Source organism: Hemicordylus capensis, chromosome 3 (genome assembly GCF_027244095.1).
Source record: "Hemicordylus capensis ecotype Gifberg chromosome 3, rHemCap1.1.pri, whole genome shotgun sequence".
Lineage (NCBI taxonomy): Eukaryota > Metazoa > Chordata > Lepidosauria > Squamata > Cordylidae > Hemicordylus > Hemicordylus capensis.
Window position 1 is genome coordinate 97,093,588 of NC_069659.1, and position 22,348 is coordinate 97,115,935.

The 22,348-nt window shown below is 41.5% G+C and overlaps 1 protein-coding gene across 14 annotated transcripts in view; it reads left to right on the forward strand.

The window, feature by feature from the left end:
* AGPAT3 (1-acylglycerol-3-phosphate O-acyltransferase 3) overlaps window positions 1-22,348 on the forward strand; it is a 135,416-nt gene that overhangs the window by 102,177 nt on the left and 10,891 nt on the right. For 13 of the 14 annotated variants that reach the window (XM_053308235.1, XM_053308236.1, XM_053308244.1 and 10 more), the window contains 6 exons: window positions 2,046-2,272; window positions 12,705-12,874; window positions 13,145-13,306; window positions 15,697-15,850; window positions 18,465-18,567; window positions 22,099-22,174. In XM_053308235.1, coding sequence (XP_053164210.1) covers window positions 2,095-2,272; window positions 12,705-12,874; window positions 13,145-13,306; window positions 15,697-15,850; window positions 18,465-18,567; window positions 22,099-22,174 — 843 coding nt within the window. In that variant the 5' untranslated portion in view covers window positions 2,046-2,094. The remainder of the gene's footprint in view (window positions 1-2,045; window positions 2,273-12,704; window positions 12,875-13,144; window positions 13,307-15,696; window positions 15,851-18,464; window positions 18,568-22,098; window positions 22,175-22,348) is intronic. The other variant, XM_053308248.1, reaches the window with a different exon arrangement.

The window sequence follows — 22,348 nt, forward strand, 5'->3', positions numbered from 1 at the left end:
GCCATGCCCCCGGTCCCCCCCCCAGTCCCTGTCTCGATTTATGCCAATGCAGAGTTGTGTTGGCAACCACCCACCCCCAGCACTTGCAATTGCAAATCTCTTAGAGCAGATCATACCCCAAACAGCTGTCAAAACTCCCCTTCACTGAGTTTTGAAAAACGTGGATTTACTGACATGATCAACAGAAACATAACAGAGAAAACTGCAGGGCCCCGGGTTATTTTTCAAAAGCCTCTGAAACTAGATGATTTTTTTTTAACTGGACATATTTCGGGCTAAGCCAGAATTCGCAGCCGCCATTCGGGGGAAGTCAAAGTCCTGTCTGGCCTGGTCCCTGATAGCCTGCAGGGATGTCGGGGTAAATCCAGCTAATATGTGGACTGGCACACTCCAATCAGGAGTGGATTCACAATAGAAGCCCTGTGTGAAAAGCTTCCAGCTGGCCCTACTGAGCAGATCTCTTCTGACCAGGTTATGTTCCCACCTAGCTAGAAACATGTTACATCCACTATGTCTTTTGTTTGTTACATCCACTATGCCCCCTAGTGGTGGCTGCCATGGAGCAGACACAAATTCCATTTCTCTCAATTGAATATCAAGGACATTGAAAACACTGTAACAGTAAAAGTACTGTAGATTACAGATTTTGAAAAAAACTAAATGAAAGATGTATCTCAGCAGCACCCTTGTATTTTTGAAAATATCTATACCTCCAAACAGATGTGCTTAAATTCCCTCCTCACAAACAAAAAAATTGTGGTAAATGCCAGAGGCAGGGAGAGTGCCTCCATTTAAAAAATGCTATCAATTCATCATCTTTCATCAAATTTCTTAGATTTTGGACACTGTGTGTACCCTTTGCTCAAGAGAGAGCCAATGTGGTATAGTGGTTAGAGTGCTGGACTAGGATCAGGGAGACCCAAGTTCAAATCCCATTCAGCCATGATACTAGCTGGGTGACTCTGGGCCAGTCACTTCTCTCTCAGCCTAGCCTACTTCACAGGGTTGTTGTGAAAGAGAAATTTAAGTATGTAGTACAGCACTCTGGGCTCCTTGGGGGAAGAGCGGGATATAAATGTAATAATAATAATAATAATAATAATAATAATAAGGAATTTGCTGTTCCAACTTTCATGATGACAAGACAAATCCTCTTGATTTAATAAGGAATTGAATGTTTGTGTGTTTCTGCCCCATGTTTTTGCAATAGAGCCATAGCCCTATAATATATATGCACTTGCATATACGTATCACAGGATTTTGCTTTCTTAATGTAACACTCAACTTAGCTTGGGGCAAAGTGTTAAGCTCAGAGTTCAGGTAGTCTGGAATAATTATACTCAAAACCATGCCTGCTATTTTGAGCATATATTGCCCTGGTCAACAACTAGCTTTGCAAAAGAGAAAAGAGGGCAGAGAAGCCGATTCCCACACCAACCACCTTGAGGCAAGTCCCATTTTACTTCCGCTGCTTCCTTCATACATCCCACTATGGGCTGGCAACTGTGGGCCCTGGAACTTATGGGAAGTTGTGGAAGTTATTGATTCATGGACTGCCAGTTCCAAATACTCAGGCTGTAATTCTGTGTATAGTTATAGTTATTTGGGAGTGAGCACCATTGAATAGAATGAGATGGAGGTGAAACCTGCCTTTCAATGAATGGCCTGGGGGACAACTGTAAAGACGAGGCACTTATATTTCCCTATCCCTCAAAAATAATTGCTTTCTATGTAACGTGGCTTCGGAAGCTAGGGCTTTTGGAAAATCAACTTACTGTTTGGGAATTGCAAGTGCACAGGAGATGTCGTGTTATCGTTGATAGCAAGAGCTCCTGTTACTAGTGCTTGGAAATGGACTGTGACCTAGTGCTAACCAACTCTTGACTCACAGCCAAGAGAAACCTGAGTGGAATGAGCTTGGAGATGAAAATGTGTGTTATGATTCTCTGGCTTCTCTTTAGAGATGAGGATCTCTCAAGGTGTCTTTCCTAGTTTATGGATATTTCATTTGCTAAGCACAGTTTTTTCTTTCCTTCTTTCTGCAGGACGGTTATTCTGAGTGAAGGACCTTGCAAGCGCGACTAAGTGGTTATCATGGGCTTAATTGCATTTCTGAAGACTCAGTTTATAGTTCATCTCCTGATTGGGTTTGTCTTCGTTGTGAGTGGGTTCATCATTAACTTCATCCAGCTATGCACGCTAATCCTCTGGCCTATAAACAAGCAGTTTTATCGACAAGTAAACTGTCGCCTTTCCTATTCATTGTGGAGCCGTGAGTATGCTGTGATTGTATGACTTACCTAGTAATGTACATTGTCTAGGCAACAGGTTCAAATTATGGGGTGTGTCTTCCTCGGGACAGGAGGTTGCGTGTGCACATTGCATGTGCGCGTGTGTGCAAACATGCTGGGAGTGCTCTGTAGCCGAGGATTATTTCTGCATGGGGGCTTGCTCATGCCTTGTCTCTCCTTGTACTAGTAGGCATGGGCTGGTGTATGAGCAAGACAGGCACAGCATAGGGACTGGGCAAGCAGTAGATGGAAGAAGAAGCCACTCAGTTCCTACTCCTTTTCTGAGCCATTGTCCAGAGCAGCTGTGCTAGCCTTGCTATTGCCTCCTACTCTCCTCCTCTTCTCAGCACGATAGAAGTCACTTGCCTGCACAAATAAGGAAAATCCTTCATGCTTCCAGCTACTAGGTGTTCAAGTAAGCCAGTACTGGTAATTCTTTCTCTGGTGCAAGCCTTGACAGGCCCTCTCCACACCTTCTGTAATCTGTGGAGAGGAAAAGAAGTGATTTTTTTTGCTATGGATAGTAATAAAATTGATACTGATCTGACATACCTCTTTGCCTTGCTCCACTCTTCCCTTGGGTTTGTGATAACATACATTCCCAGCTTACTGCTTCCTCCTGCCTTTTCCCACAAACAGATCTGCATAAGCATTCCCAGACAGGGCTTTTAGTTTGCTTCTCCACCGGAATGGAGGGTGTGCATTCTCATGGCCGGATTCATGCCGGTCAATGTGAGATATTAGGGATCACTTCACAGATGATTCAGGGTTTTCCTTCGGGTTTTTCCTCATCTGGGGTAAAAAAATCCCACTTTTTGCATCTGATTTTGGGGCAAATTCAAACTCGCAGTAAAGCCTGCTGTTTGGGAAAGCTCCATGTTTTCTCATATTTCTCCAGGACCTGTTTCCCCCCTCAGTCCTTTGGAGATTTTCTTTCCTTTGGAGATTTTTTGAATGTATAATTCAAAAACCTCCCACAGATGCCAATGTTTTTCTCTCTCCTGCTGACATCGGCTACTCTAATGTTCACTCCAGAGCTCGCTATCTTCTGACCCTTGCTTGCACAAAGGATCAATATGTTAAAACAACTTCCATATTGTCACCTAGATTCCTATTTAGGGCCTGTCATAAGGAACAAAGTCCAGAAAGGTAGCCATGTTGGTTTGTTACACAATTCTGTAAGCCTTTAAAAACACAAGATTGTGTTTTTAAAGGCTGGCAGATTTAAGTCTTTTGCACCTTTTCAGTGCTACAAGATTCTCATAAGGCACTGGGAAAATTATGAAGGAGCAAATGGACACAACAAACAATCCTTTCAGCTTGCCCCATGGTGAAGTGTTGCTAAACTGCTGGTTTTTTGACTGGGTGGCTTCAGGAGCACGTTAATTACTGAGACTGCTTGCTCCTCCACCTGCCTGCCCTCAGTCCATACGCCTGGCCCTTCCCACACGCAGGAAGGCTGACAGCCTCTGCATCTGCTTTATGCAGCATTTTTGTACGGAGTTGCCGGGAGGCTCTTGTCTCCAGTGACCTTACTTTGAAAAATGCTGAAGAACTGGCAGCTCCCACTAACCTGGCAGGAAGAGGATTGGTTGACAGGGAAAGGGATATATTATTTTTGACTTCAGGCATGTGAGAGCCTGCTGGAAAACTAGATAAGTTGAAATCCTTATAAGCACTGAATGGCCTTTGGCCATACCCAAATTCATCCCTGTGAAACTTTTTCTCACTCAAGTATTATACAAATGGCACCATTTATTAATGTCACTAAATTCTCCTATTCAGGCCCTTAATTTGTTATCCAGAAGGCACTTGAAGCTTTACGTAATATCTAGGTGCCTTTCTCTCTCCCCTCCTGCCCCCCCCTTTTTATTTTAACTTCTTTTGCTGCTATTGTTTACATTGAGTCTACAGCTATGGCAGAGATAGCTCTGCTAGGAATAGTGTGTGAACACCAAATTCTGTTTGCAGCTTCTGGATTGGGTAGATTGACCGGCACGAATCCGGCTTGTAGGTAGGGAACTACAGGCAGGAAAGGCTGCAATTCATTAGGTAGATGACCCATTTACTGAGACAGGGAATAGCTATCAGCTGAGTGGGTAGTTGGGAGCCTTGCTTCCAGTGTAGGAAGTTGCCAGTGCTTGCCTCTTTGCAGGAGAGGCAGGAAGATAATATCATAGTGATATTATCATATATTTTTACATTTTATTTTTGGTATGTATAACTTCCAAGAGGTTCAGTCCATGTCCTTCCCAGTTGAAAGTTTCAAAATAGAAGAACAGAGAAAGAGTCTGCACATGAGATCTTTGGAAGCTGCTGTGTTACCTTATTCACACACTACATTCAACTCACATATTGTCATGTACAGTTGTCATAGCTCCTACCAGAGCCAGAGGAGGAGGGGGCAATTCACTGGGGTTGAATCCTTGCTCTAAGGGATTTACAGTAGGCTTCCAACATCCACTTTATTTTGATGTGGAACAAATCACTCTTTCCATATAAGATTCCAGGGTGGGGTGGTGGTAGAAACTGGCAAATCCCTCCCTAAAAGGGCTGAACAGTCCTTGGCCTTCAAAGGCAAGTGACTAAGGCAGACCCAAAATGAAGAGTAGCACACTTCACCAACAAGGGTTTATTATTACATTAAAAGAAAAACAAGAGTATGCACTAAGGACAATTGTCTCTTCATAACACAGATCGTAAGAGAAAGAGTTTCATTAACCATGCAACTCAGATACAAGCAGTACAATAAAGGAAAATAACTCTCCTCACACATCTAACTGAACTAGTCCCTATTCTTCTACTACTCACTGGCGGGGGCCTTCCAATTCCTGAGCGGCTTCTCAGCCGCTGCTTTCTCAGGGCACTCTTGGGTCAAACTAAAAGAAGAAAGCTTTCTCTTCTGCTGCTGCGGGCTATGTGTGTAGATACCACCCAGTCCTCTGGACTGGTCCTTCTCTTTTGATTTCCCTGGGCTTTCCTCCCAGCAGTTGCTTTTATTGAGGCCTAGCCCTCCCCTAAAGCCTTACTATTACTACAATAGTGTACGTACATCCTGATCTGTATGCATGTACAGTTATCCAGGCATTACGTTAAATGCATGTACAGTAGAATACTTGCTATCTGTACCCTGGATTTGAGGGGGCCTTAAAAACTGTTTGTTGTTTTAACAGTTATCCATTCAATACACTGTACATGTGTACAGATGCCGGTATGCATGTACAGCATACGGTCTGAATAGGGCTAGGGTACATGGCAGTAGGCTAGATTTTCCTGTGGTTTGACTCTGCCAGGCAGCTGCTTATACCATTAACCTCCCAAACATGGATGGCAGGCTGAGCACATGGAATATATGGGACTTATTAGTATTAGTGTGAACCAGGAGGAAACAGAATGTTTGTTTTTTGTTCTTTTGGTTTTTTGAATTGCCTGTTTTGCTGCTGGAAACAAATGTTTCTAGATGTGCCTTGGGATTCCTTAGCCAGTTGGAACCCAAAGTCTGCACTGATTCTCTCATGGGACTAGCCAACCTGTTCCTTTGTTGCTTCCTGACCATTATTTCTGAGCCTCTGTATGGTGTTCAAGTCAATGAAAGATTCTGATAGCGTTTGGTGCTCTCCCCTCCAAATCAAATGGGCTCTGCAGACATTGTCTTGAACTTCCCACAGCTTTGGGAAGAAAGAGCAAATTATTATGTGACAAGAGTAGGCAAGTGCTAGGAGTAGACAAGTGCTATGTGTAGAATGGCGAGGGAGGGATCAGGCTATGTAAAAGCATTTTTGAACATGGCTTGCAAATTATTGATGAAGTTCAAATATTCTCATATTTACTTCTTAAAGACTAACATAGCATATTTTTAAAAAAATTTATTTTTAACTTTTTATTTTAATAAAAAATAATTTTTTTAGAAATGAATTCCTAATTCTCAAAGTAGTAGCAAGAAGTTGGCATTTGTTACATGCACATGGACTTGTTATATAAATTAATTTTAGAGATCAAGCTGTGATTCTTATGAAAGTGATGTCTTGGGATTGATTTACACACACAGTACAAAACATCACTTCTTGACTCACAATTGAGCATATGAACTGCCTCCTCTCTGATAAAGGTTACATTTAAGGTGCTATGAAGCAATCCAGAAGTTCCTGATGGTGGTCTGTGATTTTAGTTTTCCATGTTCCTGTCCATACTAGAGGCCATTCTTCAAAAGAAGTTTCATATAAATGGCACACTATTTTCTTTTTTTTATACAATAGTTATTTAATGAGTTAATTTTGGAATCATCATCCTTTTCTTCACAGTAGGATGCCAGCCATGTGGAAGTCATTCACAGACTCGCTCCCTTAGGAGATGACGGTCTCTTGCTGAGTAGCTCTTAACTAAAATTATCAATGCTGCACTTCTGTGAAAAGCTCCTTCCTGTTGTAAAGCAGCATTGATGTTTCGTCTGACTTCCTGCATAGAGAAAACACTTCACTGCGTATTTAATTCATGAAGAGAATCTATATTTCAGCCTTATTCATTCTGCCTACCTCCAGATGACTTGGTGCTTTTTAATAGCTCAGCATGCTCAGTTTTTAGTTTATTATTGCTACTAATCTATTCAGACCTAAATGGATAGTTTATTATTGTATGATTTCTGTAGTCTCTGCAGCCTCAGAAATTATGGAGTTGGGCCCTGTTACTTGTAAAGCTTTTTTGCATTTGCATTCTAAAGTATCACCATGCCATTTTTCACCCATTGCTAGTTGATGTTCTCTGCTGTTCAATTATTCAAAGAGAAAACCAACAGGTGCAGAAACAAATTTGGGATTTATACAGCTGGTATCACTAAAGTGTTTTTGAGGAAATGGCTTTTCATCAGGGAGTGGATCTGTTCTGAGATGACTTGTTCCAAAAGGAGCTATCCTAATAAAAATATTTCATAATGATAATCTTCTTGTTTATAATTTTTGATGACAAGAGAAAGAAGACACTTAAGGAGGAGGAATATAGAACTGATAAGTATTCCCATGAGGCCCAGTGTGGCTGGTACTGCCAGAATTACTTTCACAGACTTCTGCATAAGTATGTGGAAATGATTTTTGCCATAGCCTTAGAAAAGCCTGTACTATTGGCAATCCAGGAAATGTGGTGCACCTATACAACAGTAATTATGGGCTACTTATTAGAACAAAAGAGTTGTGGCCTTGCCAACAAAAACTCTAAGACCTGGAAAGTGACTTCAGACCCACTTTGCTGGCCATCAGGTAATGGTTCATACAGCCAAGTTGTGTGATTCATGTCCAGGTGAGAGGGAACTACCAATGTTTGGTCCACATATGTTTTTGGACTACAACTCCCATCATTCCTAGCCACAATGGGTAAAGTCCATCATGGGATGGTGGTGGGAAAATTGGAGTTGTAGTCCAAAAACATCTGGGGTTCCAAGGCTGGGAACTCCTTATATAATGAATGGATTTTTAAAAAATTATTCTGCTGTCTTTGTGGGTATATATTGATGGTTTCAGAGACAGTAATTGGTTTAATAAATTACAATTAAATAAATCATTAAAAGAATGTCTATCTACTCACAAAACTGGAACAAGTTGTTCTAGAAAGAACTAATCAGCCTACTTTTCTTTCACTGTCTCTACAACTGGACTAAATTTGGTTCAAATTGAGGTCCACAAGTTAGATCTCTTGCACTTCAAATGTTCATGCGTCCGCCATCTGTATTGGAGTGGATGACATCATTACAAACTACACCATTGAGGTGTCCCTGTGTTTCACTCACTACAACTGTACCAAATTTGGTTCAAATCGCTTAGACAGTCCTCAAGTTAGTGCACTTGTGCCTCAAAAGTTCACATGTCCACTATCTTGGATCGGGGTGGATGACATCATCACAAACTGCATTATTGGGGCATCCCTATGTGTCCATAAGTCACCTTAAGTGGTGCAGTGGGGAAATGCTTGACTAACAAGCAGAAAGTTTCCGGTTCGAATCCCCGCTGGTACTATTTCGGGCAGCAGAGATATATGAAGGTGCTGAAAGGCATCATCTCAGACTGTGCGGGACGAGGCAGTGGTAAACCTCTCCTGTATTCTACCAAAGAAAACCACAGGGCTCTTTTGGTGCCAGGAGTTGAAATCTTTGATGGCACACTTTACCTTATGTGTCCATACAGCTGTAGCAAATTTGGTTCAAATCAGTTAGACTGTCCACAAGTTAGTGCACTTGTGCCTCAAAAGTTTACAACTTGAATTGGGTTGGATGACATTGTCACAAACTACACTATTGGGACATCCCTATGTGTCCCCACAGCTGCAGCAAATTTGGTTCAAATCGGTTAAGGGGTTCACAAGTTAGCCCACTTGCACTTCCACCATCTTGAATCGGTGTGGATGACATCACAAACTATGCCATTGAGGTGTCCCTGTGTGTCACTCACTGCAACTGTACCCAATATGGTTCAAATAGGTTAGACAGTCCACAAATTACCCGGCTTGCGCCTCAGACGTTCACATGACTACCATCTTGGATTGAGGTGGATTACATAATCACAAACTACACCCTGTTATCCCTACAGCTGTAGCAAACTTGGTTCAAATCGGTTAAGTGGTTTACAAGTTAGCCCACTTGCACCACAAACAATGCCATTGAGGTATTCCTGTGTGTCACTCACTGCAACTGTACCCAATTTAGTTCAAATGGGTTAGGCAGTCCATAAATTAACCTGCTTGTGCCTCAGATGTTCACGCGGCCACCATTTTGAATTGGAGTGGATGACATCATCACACACCATGCCATCAGGGCATCCCTATGTGTCCCTACAGCTGTAGCAAATTTGGTTCAAATCGGTTAGGCTGTTCACAAGTTAGTCCACTTGCACCCCAAAAGTTTACGCGTCTGCCATATTGAATCAGTGTGGATGACATCATCACAAACTACATTGTTGAGGTGTCCCTGTGTGTCACTTATTGCAACTGTACCTAATTTGCTTTAAATTGATTGGACAGTCCACAAATTAGCCCGCTTGTGCCTCAGATGTTCACGTGGCTGCCAACTTGAATTGGAGTGGATGACATCATACACACCACACCATTTGGCCATCCCTATGTGCCCTAGAGCTGTAGCAAATTTGGTTCAAATCAGTTAGGTGGTCCACAAGTTAGCCCACCATCTTGGATCGGGGTGGGTGACATCATCACAAACTACACTGTTGAGGTGTCCCTACAACTGTGCCCGGTTTGTTTCATATTGGTCCAGGCGTTGTGAAGTTAATAGAGAGGGACACACGGACAGATGGACAAACACACACAGAATGCTGGGTGATCTCATAAGCCTCCTGGAAAGTAGGCTAAAAAACGAGCTGGCAGCTTTCGTAGCAAGTTCAACCCATATTCACCTTACTGTGTATAGTGTTCTTCAGGCTGCCCTGTGATATCACTGGCCAAGATCCAGCAAGTTAGTATTGGATTACATAAGGAATTGCACTTATTCAGTCAAACATTTAATTGACTTTTTTCTGTGAAGAGCCGGTCTTCATTTCCACACCCGGCTGTTTTTGTAACTCCCTTTAGTTTCAAAAGCTGCCTTCCATCCAGCACAGGCTGCTCCTGTTTGAGGAAAAACTAGTCTCAAGTTTCATTGGGCTATTATTATTATTATTATTATTATTATTATTATTATTATTATTATTATTTCGATTCCTATACTGCCCTTTCAAAAATGGCTCAGGGAAGTTTACACAGAGAAATAACAAACAAATAAGATGGAACCCTGTCCTCAAAGGGCTCACATTCTAAAAAGAAACACAAGGTAGACACCAGCAACACTCACTGGAAGTACTGTGCTGTGGGTGGATAGGGCCAGTTACTCTCCCCTGCTAAAAAAAGAGAATCCCCACGGTAAAAGGTGTCTCTTTGCCACAATCATGTGGGTTTGGAAGATTTTTCAGTGCCCTAAATACATCATGATATGATTTGGCATGTTTATCAGACTTAGTAAACAAAACAGGAGAGAGAGCTAGTCTTGTGGGAGAGACAGCTGGTCTTGTGGTAGCAAGCATGACTTGTCCCCATAGCTAAGCGGGGTCTGCCCTGGTTGCATATGAATTGGAGACTTGATGTGTGAGCACTGCAAGATATTCCCCTCAGGGGATGGCGCCGCTCTGGGAAGAGCAGAAGGTTTCAAGTTCCCTCCCTGGCTTCTGCAAGATAGGACTGAGAGAGATTCCTGCCTGCATCCTTGGAGAAGTTGCTGCCAGTCTGTGAAGATAATACTGAGCTAGATAGACCAATGGTCTGACTCAGTATATGGCAGTTTCCTATGTTCCTAACGAACAAACGTACCTCATGTTAATTTTATGGCTATATAAATATTTCAAGTTTTCCTAATAGCCACAAATATTTGCATTGAAATATTTGGGTTTTTTTAAAAGTCAAATACATTTTGGTAGTTCAAATGTTATACTCAAACATCTAACCAGGGGCGTAGCAAGGTTGTAATGGGCCCTAGGACAAAATGCCCATGATCCAAAATAAGTTAGTCATGAATATGTCCCAATGGCTGACATGATGGCCAGCCTACAGCCTCCATAATATCTACCCCGAGGTTACTGCAGACTTCCAAGCCAGCCCTGAAGTCGTTTTGAAATGGTGATTGAGGAAGCTGCATTTCTGCAAGTTTCCCCATTGTTGTGAATGGGGAAACCTCCAGAAATGTAGCTTCTGCAATCACTGCTTCACAATAACTTCAGGGCTGCCTTTGAAGGTTCGCAGCAGCCCTTAGGCAGACCATTACAGAGGTGCATCATGTTAGCCACTGTAATTAATGGGATTTAAGTTAGTCATGACTAACATTTTATTGATTTCAGTGGTGCTTATGGTTAACTAGATGGGATGCTGTCCATTGCTTCTAGAAACTTCCTCAAAACTGTTCTTATGATTTAGGGCTCATGGCTTTTCAACAGTTCTTAAGTTCTCAGTGCTTTGTTGTTGTTGTTGCTGCTGCTGCTGCTGTTAATTATTAATTCTTATTGATTATATACTATTTTTCAACAAAAAAGTTAAATCTCTTAAGAAGCCTAAAGACAGAGCCGTAATTCATAATATAAGTTTAGAGAAGTTTCTAACATATGTGTGTTCGTGTGTACGTGTACACTCACACACAGCTCGCCAATTCTTGTACATTATGTTGTTATAAATTATGCATTTCTCTGACTTCCCATTTCTCTTGCTTTTAAACCATACCATTAAGAGTAAAGATTAGTGCTGAAAAAATATTTCAGGAGCCAGCATCAGGGTTTTGTTTTGTTTTGTTAGGGGCCAATTTAGGCCAGACTAAAAAACTACCATCACCACACACACATCAAACTTCTTAGATGTCAATGTTGGATATTTAGGAGCTGAAAAAAACATATCATGAACCAAGCAACAGATTTTTATTTTTTTTTAAGGAAGCCAGTTTTACCCAAAGATTTTTTTAAAAAAAATCAAACTCTTAAATGTCGATATTGGATATTTAGAAGCCCAGACAATTAGGATTCCAAGCTTTTTCCAGCCCTGCTGAAGTAAGTACTTCAGGCTATAACATTGCTGTAGACCTCATTCTCTGTTCTTTTCATTTCCCCCTCAAACTATTTTGTGTTCTTAGGAACTGTCAAAAATAGGGTATGTTCTTGCAGTCTCAAAATCCTTCAGACTGTCCATGGCAGCCACAGGGTTCCATCCTTTTGAAAGACAGACATACAGACTGGCATATACAGAGATTTCAGATGGTACAGATGAAACTTGGTCAGTTCATTCGATGTAAAAGAACGAGAAAGAACAAAGTGTTGTGAATACCCTCAGCTGTACAATGAGCTATCAAATAGACAGCAACAGGAACAGATTAATGCACTCAACAGTCTTGAAACTGTGCATAGGAGGAAATTTGATGGGGTTTTTTGCTTCTTCCACAGTTTTAGGTCATTACACACTGTTGGAGTAAACTGAATGGGCTTTGGTATCAGTGCTGATGCAACTGACTGCTTTAACCATGGTTAAAAGAGTGGGTGTGACTCTCAGAGACGTATTTTTTTAAGGCAAAGAAGACTTAAGGGGACAGGGGAGTGTAATGAAAATCGCTCCCCCACATACTTGCATACCTTGCTGCTCCACACATTCTGGCTGAGCTCCAGGCAGCCTCTTTGTGCAGAACACAGCTTCAGTATGTCCCGATCTGACTGCTCTGGATGCCAGCCACTATCTTTAAAAATGAAGCTCGTATTTTTTCAGTATTCAAATGAAATTGTGGGCATCAAGAAATCTCTCCTTTATAAATCAAGCAAGCAAAGTGGGTCAAAAAGGAGACCAAGATGGTTTCTGTCTCCATATCTTGCAGCCTAGTACTTAATACGTGGTGTTTCTTTCCTTTTCTAAATCTAGAATTAGTGATGTTGCTGGAATGGTGGTCGGGCACAGAATGCACTTTATTCTCAGATCAGGCCGCAGTGGATAAGTTTGGAAAAGAACATGTTATCATCATCCTGAACCACAACTTTGAAATAGATTTTCTGTGTGGCTGGACCATGACAGAGCGCTTTGGCGTGTTGGGGGTGAGTGGTTGTCGTGACATTATAGCTTTATAAATCATAAAGTTAGTATTTTTGCTGTTGGCTTTTTATTTGGGAGATGGAAGTAGTTAGATTGTTGTTGATGGGGTTTTTTTTTATGCCCACATTAGACAAACTTGCTTCCTGCTAAAAACAAAAGTTGAATTACTAGCAACTCTCATTAGACCACTTCAGAACACTTTTGAAAATGTACTGCTTGCAAATGGTATTACAGATAAATAAATTGATGCCCTCTTGTTCTGTTTCTTTCAGAGTTCAAAAGTTCTTGCTAAGAAAGAACTACTATACGTGCCCCTAATTGGCTGGACATGGTACTTCCTGGAAATTGTTTTCTGCAAAAGGAAATGGGAAGAAGACAGAGACACAGTTGTTGAAGGGCTAAAACGATTGTCTGATTATCCAGAATATATGTGGGTATGTGAGTTTTTGGACATCACTACTTCTGTACTTTGAACAAAATTGTTTAAGGTGTAGTTTTTGTGTAGCCTGTTCATTGTTGTATTTATAGAAATAACATTTGGACCCATGTCTAATAATATATGTAAAAGTATGGTATATAATGGCTGCCCGTCCCCCCAAGTGTTGCAATAGATGGATGAGAATTTAAATCTTTGTGGTTTCTCTCATGTGATAAGAACAGCCTCAGCAGGCATGTTTGCGTAAGGGACAAAAGTGTATCTTAGAATAAGAAGTGCGGAAGTGGCCTTGGGATGTCGCTCTGTTGCTCTATGCTGTTTTCCTTTATTTATATTTATTTTATTTTTACATTTATATCCGGCTCTTCCTCCAAGGAGCCCAGAGCGGTGTACTACATACTTGAGTTTCTCCTCACAACAACCCTGTGAAGTAGGTTAGGCTGAGAGAGAAGTGACTGGCCCAGAGTCACCCAGCTAGTATCATGGCTGAATGGGGATTTGAACTCGGGTCTCCCTGGTCCTAGTCCACCACTCTAACCACTACACCACACTGGCTTATAGGAATATAGGAATATATCTGAAAATCACATGTAACATGAAACTGACCATAAGCGTGTCTATTTTGCCCAGTGTAAATGTTGGTAAGTCAATGTGTATATGAGCATCTCACCTTGAGGAGAGGCTACATTGACAAATTTTCTTTGGATCTAGATGCCAGTCTCAACATATTGAAGCCAGACAATGGACACTTTACAAAATTACCGGAGTTAGTGATGGACATTGGGGGGTGGGGTGTAAATTGACTTTTCTCTATCCCCTTTACATACTTAGAACAGAAACAGAACTGCCTGGGACAAATAAAGCCTTTATTAAATAAATCTACCTCTGAATATCTTCGTCTAGGTGCCATGGCTCCCTGACGCCTGGGATTGTCAAGCCCTGGTTTACATGTTAGGGCCATGGAAAGATTTGGCTTCAATTCCTTGAAGAGAATGGTCTCAGTGGTGCATCAGCTGGTAACCTCCAGGCTTGATGATTGCAATGTGCTCTACGTGGGGCTACCTTTGTATGTCATTCAGAAACTTCTGTTAGTTCAAAATGCAGCAGTCAGACTGGTCTCTGGGGTAACCCAGAAAGATCATATTATGCCTGTCTTAAAATGGTTGCATTGGCTACCGATGTTTCCGAGCGAAATACAAAGTACTGGTTATTACCTTTAAAACCCTGAATGATTTGGGTCTGGGCTACCTTAGGGAGTGCCTTCTTCTGTATGATCCCCATCGCACGTTGAGGTCATCTGGAGAGGTCCATCTCCAGTTACCACTGGTACGTCTGGTGGTGACTCGGAGCCGGGCCTTCTCTGTAGCTGCTCCTGCTCTATGGAATGCGCTCCGGCAGATATCCACAGTTTAGGCATGTTGTTGGCTTTTAAGAGAGCCCTAAAAACTTACTTGTTTGGCCTGGCCTTCCAAGGTATTTAAATTGTTTTTAAGTATTTTAATTGATTTCAAAGGACTCTGAATTGTTTTTATATTGTTTTAAGCAGTGTGTTTTTAAATGGTGTTTGTTTTAATTTTTTTTTTATTTGTTGTGCACCACCGAGAACCTTTGGATGGGGCAGTCTAGAAATGCAATAAATAAATAATAAATAAATGTCCATGCTGAATCATCTGCTCCTCAACCCAGCCCCTGCAGGAAAGCAATGGCTTCCAGTGCTACTCTCCCCTCAGAACGGTCCTGTGCCTAGCCCTGGGGAAAGCTGTTAAAGGGATTCACTGATGTCATAGGAACAGAGGAAGCTGCCATATACTGAGTCAGACCAGTGGTCTATCTAGCTCAGTATTGTCTTCACAGACTGGCAGCGGCTTCTCCAAGGTTGCAGGCAGGAATCTCTCTCAGTCCTATCTTGCAGAAGCCAGGGAGGGAACTTGAAACTTTCTGTTCTTCCCAGAGCGGCGCCATCCCCTGAGGGGAATATCTTACAGTGCTCACACTTCTAGTCTCCCTTTCATATGCAACCAGGATGGACCCTGCTTAGCTAAGGGGACAAGTCATGCTTGCTACCACAAGACCAGATTTCCTCTCATGTCACACAAGACATGCAGGTAGTGCTGGAAAATGTAGTCCTTCTCAGCACTTTCCCCATAGAGTCCTATGGTTGACAAGTCTCTGCAGGAGATTATCAGCCAATGGCTGCTTCCTGAGATAAGCTAGGGGGAGTTTCCACCAGTCTCTGAGCTCTTGCTATCCTGCAATCCTCCTTTTGATGTAACTGTTTCTGAATCAAGGTTCTGTGCCACAACACTGTGCTTAGTTCAGTCTCATATGCACTATGATTTAATTTGAATAGTAACACTGGATGTTTTCCCCTTTTGTTCTGTGCCATAGTTTCTCTTGTATTGTGAAGGCACCCGTTTTACGGAGACCAAGCATCGTATCAGTATGGAAGTGGCAGAATCCAAGGGATTGCCTAAACTCAAATATCACCTGTTGCCCAGAACCAAAGGTTTCACTACTGCTGTCCAGTGTCTCAGGGGAACAGGTATCCCTTAACAGTATTTCCTTAACCTTATCTTGAAGTGTTTGCTAAATGGATTCTTCAGCATAATCACTGCTGCTGGTCACTCCAGTTTGTTGTTAAAAATGCAAAATCGGTATTGATTTCAATGTCATTTTAAAATGCTGGATTTGATTTTGTAAATAATCTTAATACATTAATTAGCTCCCCTTTTGAATTAAGAGGAATTAATAATGCTACTTAGCACTTCACATTTCTGAAGTGGTGTACAAACATTGCCTAATTAGCACTCCCAGCATGCATGTGAGGTGTAAGCTTGTGTTGTGCCACACAGATGAGGCTGTTAAATAGGACAGATGGCTGGCTAAATAGTATTGATGGGTTACATGCTTTACTATGTCTTTGAAGCAAGCAGTATGAAAGCTACTGTACTGCAGATGGGGGGGGGGGCATAAGGCTCTAAAAAGTTGCAGAATCCCCTTCTCCATCACGGAAAGATTAATTTATTATGTTGTACATTCACCATCCCTATTGCCCTCCTTATCACCAGCTGCCATGCAGATGTAAAAAACCTATTTTTAAGTGTCCAGTGACATCATGGATTCCAGAACCTATTTTGCTATTTGAAATCAATATCGTTTTCAGTTACTACAATCCAAATAAATAATAGGAGTGATTTAACAGAAATCAGTGGGAGTCAAACTTCCTCTTAAGTACTGTGGTACATAAATTACAAGAACAAACAAACAGTCCTGCTGGATCAGGCCAAAGACCTATCTAGTCCAGTATCCTGTTTCACACAGTAGCCACCAAATGCCTCTGAGAAGCCCACACACAAGACGTGAGGGCATGCCCTCTCTCCTGCTGTTACTCCCCTGCAACTGGTATTTAGAGGCATCTTGCCTCTGAGGCTGGAGGTGGCCTATACCCCTCAGACTAGTAGCCATTGGTAGACCTGTTCTCCAAGAATTTGTCTAAGCCCCTTTTAAAGCATCCCAGGCTGGTGGCCATCACCACATCTTGTGACAGAGAATTCCATAGATTAAGTATGCGCTGTGTGAAAAAGTACTTCCTTTTGTTGGTCCTAAATTTCTTGGCAATCAGTTTCATGGGATTATCCCTGGTTCTAGTGTTATGAGGGAGGGGGGAATTATCTCTATCCATTCTTTCCACATACCATGGATAATTTTATAGACTTATATCATGTCTCCCCTTAGTCGCCTCTTTTCTAAACTAAAAAGCCCAGATGCTGTAGTCTAGCCTCATAAGGAAGGTGCTCCAGGCCCCTGATCATCTTGGCTGTCCTCTTCTGCACCCTTTCCAGTTCTATAATGACCTTCTTTAGGTGTGGTGACCAGGATTTTACACAGTACTCCAAATGTGGCAGCACCATAGATTTGTATACGGGCATGATTATTTTAGCATTTTAATTTTCAATCTCTGTACACTGAGTCAACACTTCCAACAAGCTGTCCACCACGAACCCAAGATCTCTCTGCTGTTCAGTCACTGACAGCTCAGACCCCATCAGTGTGACCTTCAGTTGGGGTTTTTTATACACACTCAGATCTTCATTGTATATGTGAAGTTGGGCTTTCTTGCCCCAATATGCATCACTTGCTTACACTGAAGTGCATTTGCCATTTTGTCTCCCACTCACCCAGTTTGGAGATATCTGTTTTGGAGCTCCTCACAATCTGTTTTGGATTTCAGCAAATAGTTTAGTGTTATCTGCAAACTTGGCTACTTTGCTGCTTACCCCAGCTTCTAGATCATTTATGAACAAGTTAAAGAGCACTGGTTCCAGTACAGATCCCTCCTCCCCCCACCTCTTACTCCCCTCCATTGTGAAAACTGTCCATTTATTACTATCCTCTGTTTCCTGTCCTTCAACCAGGTACTAATCCACACATGAAACTTCCTCTTATCCCATGACTACTAAGTTTGCCCAAGAGCCTTTGATGAGGATGTCCCAGGATTGTCCTGAACTTATGAGAGTCAGTGAAATCCAGGAATATTGAGCTAGATGGGTGACCTTAAGGATGTCACAGTTTCTGTTTCCTTTCTGAAAGATGGAAATTATATTATCCAACTTCTAATATGGTTGTGAGGTAGAGAGGCGGAGCATCTAAAATACACTGTGTGTTAAAAATGTCCTGTTTTTGAGTTGCCCTTCAATTTCCTGTAGTTCTCGAACCAGCCTCTGATTTGTGAACTTCCTTTCCCCCCTGTGCCCACCTCCTGATTAATTTTGCATAGTTTGCTATTGCATCCAAACTGGGCAAACAGTGATTGTAACAAGCTATAGCCTGCCCAGTTGGATATAACTATGATTTGCACAAAATCAGAAGTCAGGGAAGGTGCAATAGTTTGGCATTGCTTTCAAACCAGACCTTAAAGAACTAGGAAATTTATGTCCAGCTAAGTGCAATGAGTGTGGCTGCTCTCATCCATTTAGTACTCTTGGGAAACACATTGTCTGACCAGTAGAACAGTGTGAGCAGTTTCCTGTGCTGCCAGTCTCAGATGTACCTTCATTTGCATCTGTGTTTGTGTGCATCCATGTTATTAATTGTAATTAATAAGTTGAATCCTGGCAGTCCAGAGACTGAAATAACTCTCTCGTTGCTTGGAACAGTTTCAGCAGTGTATGATGTAACGTTAAACTTCCGAGGAAACAAGAATCCATCCTTACTAGGAATTCTTTATGGGAAGAAATATGAAGCAGATATGTGTGTCAGGTAAGCATATATGCACAATGCATATTTCAGAAATGTGAAGCAACTGCATTCACCTAGTTTCTTTTCCCATGATTTAAGAGCTTTCATCTTTTTATGCTTCTTGGAAAGTGTTCCACCATTAATATCTGAGCATAGACATCTATGGGCATCCAAACACTTAAATAAAAATAAAACTTGTTCTGGATGTGTTCCAGCCAGTTCCACAGTCTACACGGTTACTGAACATATGTGATGCAAAATTCCATAAACGTGTATGACCACCTCATAACAATCTGATAAACAGCATAGTACCATCCAGTTGTGTTGAATGTGGTTGATTATCAAAATCTTTCCGGGGTCAAGATCAGTCTGGCTTGGTCCTCAGATCCAGTTGTCAAACTTGTTAAGTCTGACCTGCTGCTGGACAATATTGATTGGTTTCCTGACCTCTCCATTGTTTTTTTTAATGAATTGCAACTGTACTTTCTGGCTGGGTCAGCTGCAGGCCAAGCTGAAAAAAGTTTTTTGTCTATGGCTGTCTGTCTCCCCACTCTCATACACTGTATTTCCTTTCCTTATATAAATCTAAAACATAATTGTAAGGGCCTTATCGCCTTTGCTGCCCTGTGGATGAACTTGTAATGATGGCTACTATTATCTGGCTTATAGTTAGTTAGGGAGAGCAGAGATTATAGTTCAAAGTTATCAAATAGAAGGCCTCGGAGCTTTTTGGAGTCCCCAGGGTGGACTGCAGCATTACAGCACTCCACAGAAATTGCTGAACCATCTGCAAAGCTGTGGGGGGAGGCGGTGTGGCATGGAGGTGGGTGGCTTTTGGCCAGTGGAGGAGGAAATGTGTGGCAGATATGTTAGGGCTGGCAGGAGGTGAGGTGCAATTTGGAGGGCAAGCAGTAGCATATGGGAAGGTTGCTTAGACAGTGGGGATTGGGAGCTGCCGTGGGAGGCTCGGGCCCAGAAAAGGGGAGTTCAGCAGAGGGTTGACTGGGGACAAAAGAGGTACCGGGGGAAAGAGTTGGGGGGTATTTTTAGAAATTCACCATTCTCCTTGCCACAGGGCTGTCCCCCCTCCCAGCAGTGCTGTTTTCGTTTTTACGTTATTTTATTTATTTATTCATTCATTCATTCGTTCATTTATTCAATCAATCAATCCTATTTTACACCGTCGGATATGTACGTCTCTAGGTGGTGTACAATATTTAAAACAATATAAAAAAGTAAACACAGCTTAGAATTCCACAAAGCACAATAAAAACAATCTCATAAAACAAGTTATTAAAGCAAATTAATATGTTTTAATTTGCTCAGTTGTGGTTTTGAGCATTTATTGTGTGGAGAATTTGGCCTTCTAACCCATCTGAATTTGGCAGTTCTGGTCTAGCTACTACTCAACATTTCTCTGTGGTGAAACCTTCAGATATACCAGTTTGATTTTCTATTCTTTCGACAAGAATTCCCCTCCACTCAGCAAGTGGTGTGTTCAGAAAAACTGTTTGCTAAACTGTTTGCTACGTTCCCTTGTATCTCGCCACTTGTTTTTCCGACCTTGCTCAAAAGAAAGAACTTACACAGCATCCTTGATATGCACTTGCAGAAGGAGAATCCACAATAAGAACCAAAGTGGTGTAGGTAAATCTTCCTCCTTCCCCAACAGAGCCTATATTGTAGTAATAGGCTCTGTCACCATGTACAAGAGTTCCTTCATTAATTTCTGAGTTCAGATGACCTGGCCCAATATTTGATCATCTGTAGCCTTTGCCTGGCTGTGTGTATTTGGTTTTTTATCTTAATTCTCTGTATGTTATTTTCTGTATAAAACAAAAGCAAACTTTTGAAGGTTCACCTTTATAATAGACTCCAGTTGAGAGAGAATTGTTTACTGCATAATCTAAATGTTCTGGCTGTGGGTACCCTCTAGTGGAAGATCCATTGAAGTGATGGAACAATGCAGGATTTTCAATGATGTTTGAATTAAACTGTGCTACAGAGCTCAATATTGCTATAGCTAATTAGAATAGCTAAGAATTAATGCTTTCCAGCAAGGGAGGCATTAAGTAATTTGGAACATGTAAGTATATCTTTCAGGTGTTTTTTGGACATGTGACCACTTGTGTAGCTATTTGGCTTAAGTGTAGATATATTGCAAGCAGAGTAGTATATGTTCTAAATAGGAGAAAACACTCTGCTAAAAACTGGGGAATAGCATTCAGTTTTATATAACCTCTGGGAAAGATCCTACATCTCCCAGGAATCTTTTCTGTGCAAGGCTCCATGAAATAAATGTTGGACATTTCAATGGACACAATAAAGTATTTCTAAGTTGTAGCTCCTCCCTTTTAGCTGCTCTGGCTTTCTGTGACAAAGGCTCCTCTATAAAGCTTTGCAACTTCTGCTGTGTTAATCTGCTCAAATGTTGTTATGTTGCCATGGGTGTCACACTTCTACGTTTTTGAAATCTGATTAAGTGTGGCAGCAGAGAGGGAGGAGAGATTAAATCTTTACTAGTTGTCTGGAGTTCAGCCACTGCCACTTCACTGCTAAATGAGGAATTCTGCAGGACAGTCGTCACTTGCTTCCTAATTCTCAGCATATCAGACCTGATAGTGATTACTCGAGAGCAAGAAAAGGCATTTCATACATGCTCTAATGCTGTTAATTATTACTTGAGATGTGGCATGGAAAGCAGATTATCCCACACTGTTAGGAGGGCATCCATTATACGAGTTGCGGCTCCCACTTGCTCCAATCAGACAGGGCTTATCTAAATGAGAATTCTTCCCATGATCCCTAAGCATTGGCCACTCCCAGTTCTGGTCTTCATGGAACAGGGTTCTTTGAGCGCTCTCTCTCCCTCCCTCTCTCACAAAAGCTCCTCTTTGCTATTACCATATTTTTCTAATTTTCTTCCTATCCTTTTATTCAACCCCACTTTCCCTGCTTCCTTCCTTTAGTGTCATTTTAGTGGGGGGAGGGAACCTTTTTTTTTTTTTTTAATCCATGATTTGCCTTTTCATGCTTTGTCCTCTCGTGGAGCTAGAGCCTTATCTGCCTCCACAGTCTCTTTGTGGGCTCAATGCCTGAGGAGCCTTCTGCTTTGGGAAACTTCCTCAGCAGGGCCTAATCATGGGTGTGCTCCATTTAAAAAAGCCCGTGCAAGACTTTTTATATCTCTCTGCCACATAAAAGATGGTTGGCTGACAGCACCAAGGCATTGTCAAGCCTCTAAAATCAAACTATGGATGGTTTGGTTGCATTCAGTCACTGTCAGTAAACACTGTCTTTTCAAGTTGTACTTAAACTGATGCAACACAATTGTGCATTTTTCATGTCTTTGTATAAAAATATACATGTCTAGGTAAGAGTTTTGGGAAGGGAAAGGTAGAGGGCAGATGAATGAATCAACAGCCTCTTTCTTTCTTTCTTTTTTAAATAAACTATTCAGGGTTCCAAAATATATGCTATTTTATTCTGTAGAGCAGCTATAATGTACACGTATTGTGATTATTTTTATTCTAACCTCTTTAAACAAATTAGGAGGTTTCCTCTTGAAGATATCCCTTTGGATGAAAAGGAAGCAGCAAAGTGGCTTCATAAACTTTATCAGGAAAAGGTAAATAGCTTGTCTGCCTTTAAGATTTTATAGAATAAGATGCTAATATAATGCATAATATACTATGCTAATATAATAAAGTAGTAGAAGTAATTAAGATACCCTTGGGCTGGATGGCCTGGCTCCCCACACTCCACATTCAGATTGTAAAGCTACAACCTTAAACTTGGAAGT